Below are 12,850 nucleotides of genomic sequence, written 5' to 3'. Positions count from 1 at the left end.
GACTCTCAGACGATGATTCACTATGACTCTTCACTTCATGAAAAGATGAGAAAAGATGCCCAGCAAGGGACTGCAGGGTGGGGACCCTAATTACCAGTTCAACTGGTGTTAACCTAGCGACAAAGATGTGGTAATTCAACTTCATAGAAGTGAAGGAGAGACAGTTTGAATTTATTTCATAGAATTATGGATTATTAGAATGAAATGGGGCCTTAGTCATTTTCTAGTCCATTCTCCTTCCCCCTTTTTATAGCTGAAAAAGCTGAGGCCCAGAGGAGTTAAGTGAGTTTCCAATATCACGCTGCTAGTTGGGAGACGAAGGTCCAGATCTGCTGGAAGAACTGTGGTGATTCCACTTCAGGTCATGGCTCTTGCTTGGGCTATGAAGGAATGAAATGGCAGATACAGGAAATATTATGACTTGGATAAAATGATAGTTTCAGTAGAAGTTGCAGGCAGCTTTGGAGTTTGGAGTGGAACAAAGAAATGTAAAGTACGTTTGTTAGTAGCAAGGGGGAAATGGGGCTAATTAACCTCAATGTACTTTTCAGTTAGAGAATGATGGAAGAAAGATGTGAAGACATACTTTATATTAACGAGGTTAAAGAGATCAATTGACTAATTTACGGACAGAAAACATGTTCTTCTTGATTAAAAGGGGACATGAAAGTGCCTTCTATAAAAATAGGGCTAAGTGCAACCTATTTGGAGAAGAAAATTCTGTGTACTTCTTTGACTTAAAGGGAGTCAGAGCACACTTGGATCAGCTTCCAGAGCTCAGAAATAAAAGGAACAATGAGACTGTCAAATGGTAACACAGAAATGGGGAAGACGTATTGTAACAGGGGTGAGAGCTTCAGAAAGAAATAGAGGCAGCTTGGTGTAGAAAGACTTGAATGCAAATCCCAACTTAAACACCTATTAACTGTAGAAAAGAAAGAATTGAGACAAAGCAAAGATGCTACGTGGAATGTTTACACAACACCCTCTTGACTAAAGCTAAAATAAAGTTCGGGCTATTGAGGAAACACCTTCATAAGGGAAGGATTTAGGGAGGAGACATAGCAATAGTGACGGTGTTTTGGAAAGTTAATTAAATGCCAAATATTACAAGAATATTGGCAAAAGATCCAGAGATCCTGTCTGACACTTTGATATTTGGCATTATAGTGACCCTGTGGAAAAGGAAGTGTCTGGCTATCAGTATTTTTAAAAGATCCAGCTTTTTGGTGTGGAAGTTAAGTAGTGGAGACAGAAAAGACAAGAAATAACAAAAACAAAGCAAAGAAAAAAAAGTACAGTCAAGATCAGAAACAGTTTGAGAAACATCAGGGTCTACAGAAGCACATTAGAAACACCAACAAGTCTGGTGAGCAGCAGACACTAAGAATGGAGACAAAAATCATTGATAGACACAGAAGGAAGAGCAACCTGGAAGTCTGGAAGACAGAGTGACAACCACATGGACCTCGGGAGTCTTGGAAAGCAGACTTAGAACACCTCTACTCAGTATATTTGAGTAGATGGTGAATGTGCATGGGAGCAGGGAGAGGAAAAACTCAGCATACACTATGGTAACCTTGGAAGGCACAGTCTTAGGACAGCTTTATATCTGTACATATGATTTTGGGAGAGATGAAAGACAAAAAAAAAACCCACATAGATTAGGCCCCTAAAGCTATTGAAATGCCTGAGTTTGACCTTTATTCCCAAAATGTCCTTATCTAGAACAACCCATTTCCCCAAAATGTTGGATAATCAACATTTTACTATAATTTGATTAGGAAATTAAATATTCATACCTTGATCCTCTCTCTTTAATGAAACTTTTGCTAGAGGAGGTAGTAGTTTGACCAGTAGATTCTGACTTTTCTTCTGTAGGAGATCCTACCCCAGTGCTAAAATGATATATATATGTATTTTGTTATTTATAAAAAAAAGCACTGTCAGTTTCAATTCACATATACTCATTTCAATTCACACATATATAAATCTACATATATGATACACATTTCAATTAACATATACTCATTGACATCAAACAAGATGTTCAACAGGGTATGTTCACCAAAAGTGTTTGCCAGTGTTATGGAAGATGTCCTGTGACAAATTTCTGATAAACACATAGAAAAAGAAGTTCAGAAAGAAGTACAGAAACAAGAAAATTGTTATTTTATTAAAATTAGTAAATATATTAATAAACAGACTATAAATAACAAAGATTTACAACTCCATGCACAGTTACATACAATCACATTTTCCCCTTTATTTTTGTTTATATATTTGTTGATGGAGGTTAAATAAAATTTATTTTTAAGAAGATGTGTCTCATAAAATCCAAACCAAAAGATGGTTTTTTACTGATGGCAAGGTTCTCTAAAACACTCTTATTGGCATATGCCATCTTATTGAGTGTACTATACTACAAAGCCTCCCCAGCAAAATCCATGACAAAACATATATTGGTCAAACCATCCACTGGAAAAACAAAGTGGATGAAAAACATATTACCTTGCATCTGTTGTTACCAGACTGAATTAGTGTGTGTGTGTGTGTGTGTGTGTGTATTTATACACATATATCTGTATGTGTGTACATTTGTTTATATATATACATATCTGTGTGTATATACATAATATATCTATCTATCTATCTATCTATCTATCTCTCTCTCTCTCTCTCTCTCTCTCTCTCTCTCTCTCTCTCTCTCTCTATCTTTAGCTTGTACAAGCACTGCCAATGGATGAGCTGGGCCTGGAATGAATAAGAAAATGCATTAGGCTTACTGCTTTTAAAAAAACTGATCTGTGATTTAAAGACTGTTAACACTGTTTCTGACTAGAAAGGTGCATCTATTTAATACAAATAATATTCCAATGATAACTGGCATGTAAGAAGTGATGTAAAAAATATTATTGAGGAGACATAGGACCCAGAAAGGACGTAGACCAGCCATACAATGAGAATGAGAGACAGCACACAAACAAACCCATAGACAAGCAGATGGATACCTTCTAACAAATAAAAGAGAAACAGAGCAAAGCCTCCAAAACATTGAGTAGAAGTTTTGTGGAGGACTTGTGAGGAAACATGGATAAGAATAGCTCCCGGTATGAAAGTATGGAGGGATTGTGATCAGAGTTGGTGAAAGTGAATTAGAATTGATGATTTCATCTCCACATTGATGAAATAGTGAATCCCTCAAAGTATATGCCTATAATGACAACTTTGAGATCAATCATCATGCATAGTAAAAGTGGAAGATTATCAAAATATGAGATTGTTTTTGGTAAATCTTGTACTCCAGAATGTAGAGGGAAAATATTGGAATACAAAAAATACTTCTTCCTACCTGGCTTTCCCTTTTCTGTGTGAAGAAGAAGATCGTCCAGAAATAGAGTCTGAGAACTTATCTTCTGTAGTAGAAGGTGGAGAACTGAAATTTCACACATTTAAAATTATTCACAAATGAGGTCATTTATTTGACAACATTGGCTTTGGTCCCAGGAAACAAGCAACAATTTCTTCAAAGAGGAAAGAAAGCCCTTTTGCTTATGCTGAATTTTAACAGTAATGTGTTAAGACAATTTTATGAAGCTTTATAAGAGCTAGGATGAAACATGACAACAAATGTGAAAGACGCTAGTACCTAGCCATGTTGGAATATTTTTTAGAAAAACAATTTTAGAAAAAAAAGTTTCCATTAAAATTATAGATGAAGTTCTTATAATTTTTTCTAAGGCTCTTAATTTAAAAAAAATTAAAAGGACGTAGGCTTTAGTTGCATTCTAGCATATGATTTTGGGGCTCTGCAGATATGATTACTGATGACTGAACAATCAAAGGTTATTCAGTTTAAAGCTGATAGAAAACAAATGAGATTATTCTCCTAGAGGTGTCCTGGGGCAGGGTGTTTCCTACAAATGTTGCTCTTGATAATACTATAGTAAAAAGACCAAAACCTCAAAATCCATTGCCTAATATACTGCTTGGCTGTCTGTCTGTTTTTAGAACTATTAATTGAATGAATGATTAAATTCCCATTTTATTAAGAAATGAAGATACATTAAACTCTTAGGCCTCTTTGTAATCTTCAAACTAGCATAATAATGATGATGATAATAACTTATTTAATAATAATTAATAACTCACATTTTAAAGAGCTCTTTGATATTACAATCAATATGACAATGGTATCAGCCATGATTGCTGACAATTCTGCAGTAAGTTTTAAAAATCATTAGACCTACAGAAATTTGTCCCAAAGAATTTGAATTGACCTAATGTCTCCTTTTAAGCATTTATGCCTTGGTTTGCTGCTCCTGCCACTGTAGGTTAAGAGAATACCAGCACCTATAAAAACACATTTAGAATTCATTGATAAAGAGATTCCCATTAAAACTAATCAACACAAGTTTGGAAAGGAAGGAAAATGTGCATTGCATTCCTTACATTCCCATTGCCTTATTTCCTTTAGGTCATGCATTTGGTCCATATTCATTTTCTTGGGTGTGCTAACAAATGAACCTGGCAAATATCTCCATCAGGAGTCAGGGTAACAAGTTAGGTACAGCAAAAACTAGTACTTTCCAACAGGAAACCCTAGCTCTGGAAAAAAATACAAGTAGCACAAAAAGTTGGTTTCCCCCAACCAACAGCCTATTTGAGAAAGCACATTTGTATGTTCACAATGGATGAAAAACAAAACTGGAACTATTCTTAGAAACTAACAGTGACTCACATAAAAGAAGGTTTACTGTTAATTAAGATTATTGCACGCCGATCACTTGGCCCTTGTAAGGCGAATTCCTTCAAAGTCAAAAGTTTTGTTCCTGGGTTTATCTGCAAAATAAGTCAAAGATGAGACATATAGATCTCATTTTAAAAAACATGAATACCTAGAGGAAAAAGATGTTTTTAAATGGAAATCTTTAGTTCAATGGTAAAATTCCTCAGAAGATTATAAAGGGCTAAAATGAAGAGCTCTAGTCATTTTTTAAACGATAAATTTAATTAAGCATTTTATCAAACAACCAAGGAAGATGGCAGAGTTTGTTTTAAAGAAAGTAGATAAGCCCCCAAATTGGGCAACGTAGGCTTCAGTCTTCATGGAGGAATTGTCCTGAATCAAATGGCTTCCTGATAGAAGACCTTATAATAAGATTCTTATCTTAGCAAAGATTAAGTATAATGGTATATATCTCATTTTTTGTTTACTTAAATGGGCAATTGGGGTTAGTGACTTGCCCAGGGTCACACAGCTAGTAAGCATCAAGTGTTTGGTCTGAGGCTGGATTTGAACTCAGGTCCTCCTGACTTCAGGGCTGGTGCTCTATCCACAGTACCACCTAGCTATCCCTATTCACTTAAATATTTTAAAAGAAATACATTACCCACAAGTATTTGAGTGACGTAAAATATCAAACATGTAAACTTCAGGAACAAGTTTATGTATTTTAACATAATGTTTGGGAAATAAAGACTTAATTTTTATCTGCCTCAAGTTTTCAAATGGATCTGTGATACTGTTACTAATATGGGTTTTCCCTACTATCATGCAGATTGCAACCTATCTTAAGGACAAGCCTTCCCAAAGGTTCCCTAATGCCTTCCACATTATAATCTGGAAAATCCACATGAAAGTTTTTGGCCCTCTCTTTGCACCAGAGAAGTCTGAATTATCATGGTATTAAAAGATAAAATATGTTGGCATTACATAATACTATACATGTATTTTGTGCATTTCTGAGTTTCTAACCTTTTTCTGTGTTGTCTGCTGGCCTTCACATGTCACCTGCACCTTCCACAGAACTCTCCAAAATCCCCATTTAATTTCTTATGCCAACTCTTGATAATCAAAACCGTGATGGGGAAAGTCACGATGTGGAAAGGATAACCATACCCCCCAATTTATCCTGACTTTCTCTTGTTTGTTACATAGTTGTTAAGTATTATTGGTCTAGACCAGGTGTGGGGATATGATCGGGTTCAATCTAACTTCTGATCGTTGTGTCTCATTATTGAGGGAAATCAGGACCTCAAGCTCTATATCCAAGGCTTGGCCCCTTTCCCACCAAGTAATACTTAAGGGAGCAGATGGGCATACTTCTAGTCCAGTGTGGGCATGGGGGAGACACATGAGAAGTATCTCTGCCACTTGCCTTAGAATTGTACTGACCACGGTTAGCATAGTGTTTGGCATGTGGTAGACACTTAGTAAATACTAATTGACTGACTGCAGTGATATATCTCCCTACTTGGCAAGAAAGTCAAGTGTTGGCTAACTGTGATGCTTTTTAAGTTCTTTTGTTTTGTCTATTCACAGCAACTGATTGATTCAGTTTTTCTGTTTAAGTATGTGTCTGTGCTTCTGTTCACATCCCATGTTTTTACATCATTCACTTGTTTAAAAAGGCCAGCATAATAGCATCTACCTCCCAAAGTTATTGTTAGGATCAAGTGAGATAATATTTGTAAAGTATTTAGCACAGCGCCTGACACATAGTAAGCTCTATATAAATGTTAGCTATTAATATTAATGGTGGAAGCAAAATACAGACCTAGGGTATACTGAGGTCATCTTGATTCCTAGGCAGCTTTCTATTCCATATGCTACACTACCTCCCTCTGAGTTGGAACTCAAAACTGTTTCTTTGTAGATTATAGTGTTCTTTAATTCCCATTCATACAATGCTGGTGAAATACTAGTATTAAAAATAGAAGCTTTCTTTTCATGGAGAAGTTTGGTGTTACAGAAGCTGTGCCATTTCCCAACGAGTTCCTCTCCACTTTGGAATCTCTGCCACGATAGCTGGACACCTTTTGGAGAGCATATATCCCCGTAGTATGCCTAATCTGACATTAATGATCAGAGGGTTGTTCAACAAGGTTCTCACTGTTGTTTTCTTCTTTCAAGGAACCTTTTCATAATTTGGATATATCCTGGGGACACCTTATTGGAAGAGGACCTTTAAAGTGTTTTGTTCTGCCATATAAAACTTTTTTGTGATCAGCAAATAACCGCCACGGTGGGAGCTCATATTCTCTGTGTCTTTCAGTCAGTTGTGTGATAGTGAAGATGTATTCACCTGGGGAATATTGTCGTGCCTGTTTCCTACAACATACCCAATGTATGTGTAGAGTATTCTCATTATTCAATGCTATCAATGTGTCTGTGAGTAGCTGTGGATGGTTATCTACTTGCCTTTTTTCATTAATAAGGTCTAATTGGGTTGTTTTCAATGCCTTTAGTATCTCCCCCTCTTTCAGATGACTTGTGAACCAATCCCTCAGTGCCTTCACAGCTGGTGTCACCTTCAGCATTGATCTCCCCTATGTCCCTTTGTCTAATCCAGCAGTTTTTCTTGTCTTTGTTTTCTGTGGAGCCACTGCTACCTACTCTTATAAACACTTCTGGAGTCTGAAGATGATGCCTTTTCTTTTATCAATAATGAAAAGTGCTTGTTATAAAAAAAAATCCTCCAAACTCTGCAGATCTTTTCCACTATCTATTTGTTGTTTTTTCACTTTCATTCTTAGATGTTCCAGGATGACTTGCCAAGCTTTACTTAAACTGGTTTTTGCCTATTACTGTTTCTTTCTGTTTTATGAGGTAATTCTTGTTAATTCTCTGCCCATCCTTTTCAGTAAGATTTTTACAAACTAGTTTTTGTTTGTTTGTTTTTTTCTAAATCAGTGATAAATCTCACTACTTGGCAAGAAAGTCAAGTGTTGGCTGACTGTGACGTTTTTTAGTTTCTTTTGTTTTGTCTATTCACAGCAACTGATTGATTCAATTTTTCTGTTTAAGTATGTGTCTATGCTTCTGTTCATATCCCATATTTTTACATCATTCATTTGTTTAAAAAAGCCAGCATCCAGGTATTTTGGTTAAGTCCCATATCTTTTCCAATGTCTTTATTCTTTCATCTAGTTTTGTACTAATAGTGATCTTTGTTCTAACAAGTTGGCATTTTGACCATGTATAGTCAGCTGATTTAGGAATGACTCATATCAGGAATACATAATTCCCTGTTCATTATAATATAATCAATTTAATTTTTAGTTGTTTATTCAGTGCTTGACATAGTCAACATCATATTCACTTCTCAAATAAAGTATTCTTTATTTATAGCTTTGCAGCTTTTGTATAGTCTACAAGTTATGGGTCTCTCTCATTCCTTATTGCTGTTGAATATTTTCTAATGTATTTTTCACTATCCTAATCAAATGCTATCTTTGAAGTCACAGGCATCAAATTATATATTGATTTAATTTGGAGGATCTCATCGAGTTCTTCATAGAGCTTTTTAACCTCTTCATGTACAACAGATATTGATACATAAGCTACAATAATTTCCATGGTGTTCTTTCTGAAAATATTTTTCATGAGTATTGCAATATGAAGTGACCAAATATCCCATAAAATGATATTTCTTACTGCTTCTCAGTCCAAAATAAAAACTTACTCCATGAACTCAGTAATTTGCCAATCTCAGGGGAGCCTGTAAGCCATCTTTTCAATTAGCTGCAACTTTTTTTAGGTCTTCTGGGTTAGCATATCAAGATCCATTTCCTCTAGTGGACACTCACTGATCATTGGACAATGATCCTATAGTTAGAGCACCATCAGCTAAGTTAAAGTTCTGAACTTAGTCTTAAAATTGGTGTCAGTGCCTGCTGTTCCCTTTTCCACCACTGACACCATCACTGCAGAATCACAGACTGCCCAGGACTGAGGGCCATTTTGCATTTTTCTTTGTTTTAAGGGTTGTGTTGGTTAAAAAAATTCATCACCATGTGACCAGCCTCCTGGTGATGACCCTTTCCATGTATAGGTGAGCTGGTTCTTGAGAAGCAGAATTGTTACTGAATTGTTTCTTCAATACTTTCACAAGAGCTTGGGCTCCAGCAATATAGCCTCCAAGAACCTATGGTCGCTGCCACACCATGATGTGATATCAGAGTGGGGCTTTGTTACCTATTCCTCTCAAATTTAACAATTACATATTGTTTATATATTCTATGGAATATTTGTTGAATTACAAATTTTTTCTACTGTAATTAACTTTCCCTCCAAAAAATCTAGCACTATGTGGCCATCTTAATTAGATTTTAAATTAGAAAGTGATCTAATTGAAGTTCTTTGTCTAAAGCTGGCACTAAATCCTAAAATTAATTTTATCCCCAATTTTATCCTTGATATGAAGTTTAATCAAATAATGTTAGCCTACCCAAAGATCAAATTTACATTAAAATTCTAAAAGATGGGCTATCATGGCCTGCCAGTTAAAGACGAGAAGCTGATTTCTGTATCTCAGTTTTGTAAAATATAAAGTAGGTGAAATTTACATAATTGCACTATAATAGCATAATACCAACTTACAGTGTAGCAACATCATTATTTAAGAAAAAAGTAATAAAATTAATATATGTAAAAAGTCATACTGACACTTACCCGACCAGCATCATAAAATCCATCAGGAATCATATCATTAGATGACAAATAACCAGTTTGGCAGTACTTCAGGGAAAGATTGTTACTAAGCAATCTTTTATAAGCTGCCTCACTAAAATTATTTTTTCGCCTTATTGATAGATTAATTTCTTCAAGGATCTCCAAAGCCCTATCAATAAAACAAAAAAGCTTTATTTGCTCAACATAAATACTTCACCATTAAAGTCAATTATACCCTTATTTAATATCCTAAATGACAAATTTTTGGGGGGGGGAGGAGGAATAACCTCTTTCTTCTTTTTTGAATTAGTAAGTGATGAATTTTTACAACTTCCCTCCCTGAACTAGTTACTTAATTGGTCTAGGTAGCTCTAGGTGAAAAAATTTGTCTAGGAATGCAGATCCATACCATCTCTGGAATTTCTTGTCTTCAGAGTTGCCTAGGACTATGGAGAGCTCAAGTAACTTGCCTAGCATTACATAACCAGGATGGGTGAGCTGCCATGCTTGAACCCAGATCTTTTTGACTTCAAGGCCAGCTTTCTGTCCTTTATACCATGCCCCTCAACCTGATAATTACTGAGGCAAAATCAATTTTCTCTCAAAGAATGTATGCCACTAAAATAGGATACACTGAATGAGATGAGTTGTTTTTCTTCATTTGAAACAAAATTAAGATTCTGTTTCATGAGCACATAAGCTCTCGTAGTTTCTCTTGGCTACTTATCAAACAAAAAATGTGAATACAAAGCATGTTAAAGTAGGTCTATGTATGGGGTTTTAAACTCTTATTTCCTGATACGTAAAAAAAAGGAACTGACTTATTAACCTGAAAGCAAGTGTTGTTCTATGGTAAATTGCCCCAAACTGAGCTTATTATCTTTCCCTTTAAACCTGTCTTTTTATGAATTTAGATGCATGATCATTCATCTAGTCATTGTTGTTGAGGCATTCAGTCATGTCTGACTCTTTGTGACCCCATGAACCATAGAACACCGTGCCCTTCTACCCTCCCAAAGTCTATCCAAACTCATGTTTGTTGCTTCCATGACATTAATCTATCCATCTCATCCTCTGCCATCCCCTTTTCCTTTTGCTTTCAATCTTTCCCAACATCAGAGTCTTTTCCAATGAGTCCTGTCTTTTCATTATGTGGCTGAAGTATTTAAGTTTCACTTTCAATATTTGACCTTCAAGTAAATAGTTTAATTAATTTATTTAAGTATTGATTGATTTGATCTTCTTGCTGTCCAAGGGACTCTCAAAAGTTTTCTCCAGCTCCACAATTTGAAAGCATCACTTCTGTGGCACTCAGCTTTCCTTAGAGTACAACTCTCACAGCCACACACTGCTACTGGAAAAACCATGCTTTAACTATATGGAACTTTCTTGGCAAGGTGATGTCTTTGCTTTTTAGTATGCTGTCCAGATTTGCCATAGCTTTCCCTCCAAGGAGCAAGTGTTTTTTTAATTTCATGGCTATAGTCATCATCTGCAGTGATTTTTGAGCCCAAGAATATGAAATCTGACACTGCTTCCATTTCTTCTCCCTCTATTTGCCAGTAAGTGATGGGACTAGTTGCTATGATCTTAGTTTTTTTTTTTCAATGTTAAGCTTCAAGCCAGCTTTTACACTCTCCTCTTTCACCCTCATTAAGAGGCTTCTTAATTCTTCTTCACTTTCCAACATCAGAGTGATATTGTCTGCATATCCTAGATTGTGGATATTTCTCCCAGTAACTTAATTCTAGCTTTTAATTCAGCTTGGCATTTTGCATGATGTATTCTACATATAAGTTAAATAAATAAGGTGACAGTATGCAGCCTTGCATACTCCTCTCACTATCTTAAACCAATCAGTTGTTCCAGATTTGGTTATTACTATTACTTTTTTTGGTTTTTTTTGGTGAGGCATTTGGGGTTAAGTGACTTGCCCAGGGTCACACAGCTAGTGAGTATCATGTGTCTGAGGCCAGATTTGAACTCACGTCCTCCTGAGTCCAGGGCAGGTACTCTATCCACTGCACCACTTAACTGCCCCCTTACTATTACTTCTTGATCTGCATACAGAAGACAAGTAAGGTGATCTGGTAATCCCACCTCTTTGAGGACTTGGCTACATTTTGTTGTGATCCACATAGTCAAAGGCTTTGATGTAGACGATGAAGCATAAGTAGATGTATTTTCTGGAACTCCCTTGCTTTCTCTGTAACCCAGCCAATGTTAGCAATTTGGTCTCTAGTTCCTCTGCCTCCTCGGAAACCAGCCAGTACTTCTGGTAATTCTCAGCTCATATGTTGCTGAAGCCTAGCTTGCAGAATTTTAAGAATAATCTTGCTGGCATGTAAAATGAGCACAATTGTTCAGTAATTTCAACATTTTTTGGCATTGCCCTTCTTTAGGATTTCTATGTAAACTGATCTTTTCCAATCCAGTTGTCATTATTGAGTTTTCCAAATTTGCTGGCTTGTTAAGTGTAAAGCACTTTAACAGTATCTTCTTTAAGGATTTTAAATAGCTCAGCTGGAATTCCATCACCTGCACTAACTTTACTGTTAGCAATGCTTCTTAAAGGCCCACTTGACTTCATTCTCTAGGATGTCTGGTTCTAGATCAGTAATCACACCATTGTGGTTATTGGTGATATTTCTTATATAGTTCTTCTGCTATCATTTTTGTCTTTTATCATGCCCATTTTTGCATGAAACATTCCCGTGATGTCTCTAATTTTCTTGAAGAGGTCTCCTGTCTTTCCCATTCTGTCGTTTTCTTCTATTTCTTTGCATTGCTCATTTAAGAAAACCTCCTTATCTCTCCTTGCTATTCTCTGGAATTGTGCATTCAGGTGGGTATATCTTTCCCTTTCTCCTTTCCCTTTCCCTTTCCTTCTTTCCTCAGTTATTTGTAAAAGCCTCATCAGACAGCCATTCTGCTTCCTTAGGAATGTTTTTTGTTCCTGCCTTCTGTACAATATTGCAAATATCTGTCTATATTTAGGCATTCTATCTACCGGATCTAATCCCTTAAATCTATCTGTCATTTCCATTTCATATTCATAAAGGATGTTATTTAGGTCATGTCTACATGGTCTGATGGTTTTTCCTACTTTCTTCAATTTAAGTCTGAATTTTTCAATAAGAAGCTCATGATCTGATCCAGTCAGCTCCAGGTCTTGTTTTAACTGACTGTACAGAGCTTCTCCACTTTTGGCTGTAAATTGTATAATCAATCTGGTTTCAGTATTGACTATCTAGTGGTGTCCCTGTGTACAGTTGCCTTTGGGGTTGTTGAAAAAGAGTGTTTGCTATGACCAGTAAGTTATCTTGACAAAACTACGTTAGTCTCTGCCCTGCTTCATTTTGTACTCCAAGGTCAAACTTTCCTGTTATTCCA

At 36.0% G+C, this 12,850-nt stretch overlaps 1 protein-coding gene across 1 annotated transcript in view; it reads right to left on the bottom strand.

Annotated features, from left to right (window-relative positions):
• Positions 1 to 12,850, bottom strand: part of ARMC3 (armadillo repeat containing 3) — a 129,808-nt gene that overhangs the window by 21,964 nt on the left and 94,994 nt on the right. The window contains exons 13-16 of the mRNA XM_027847901.1: positions 9,458 to 9,626; positions 4,742 to 4,842; positions 3,353 to 3,436; positions 1,803 to 1,898 (exon numbers count right to left, since the gene is read on the bottom strand). Of these exons, the coding sequence (XP_027703702.1) occupies positions 1,803 to 1,898; positions 3,353 to 3,436; positions 4,742 to 4,842; positions 9,458 to 9,626 (450 nt within the window). The remainder of the gene's footprint in view (positions 1 to 1,802; positions 1,899 to 3,352; positions 3,437 to 4,741; positions 4,843 to 9,457; positions 9,627 to 12,850) is intronic.

This window comes from Vombatus ursinus, unplaced genomic scaffold, assembly GCF_900497805.2.
Source record: "Vombatus ursinus unplaced genomic scaffold, bare-nosed wombat genome assembly UNPS02005459.1, whole genome shotgun sequence".
Classification (NCBI taxonomy): domain Eukaryota; kingdom Metazoa; phylum Chordata; class Mammalia; order Diprotodontia; family Vombatidae; genus Vombatus; species Vombatus ursinus.
Note: the sequence above shows the minus strand (reverse complement) of the source record. Positions and strands in the feature narration are given on the sequence as shown.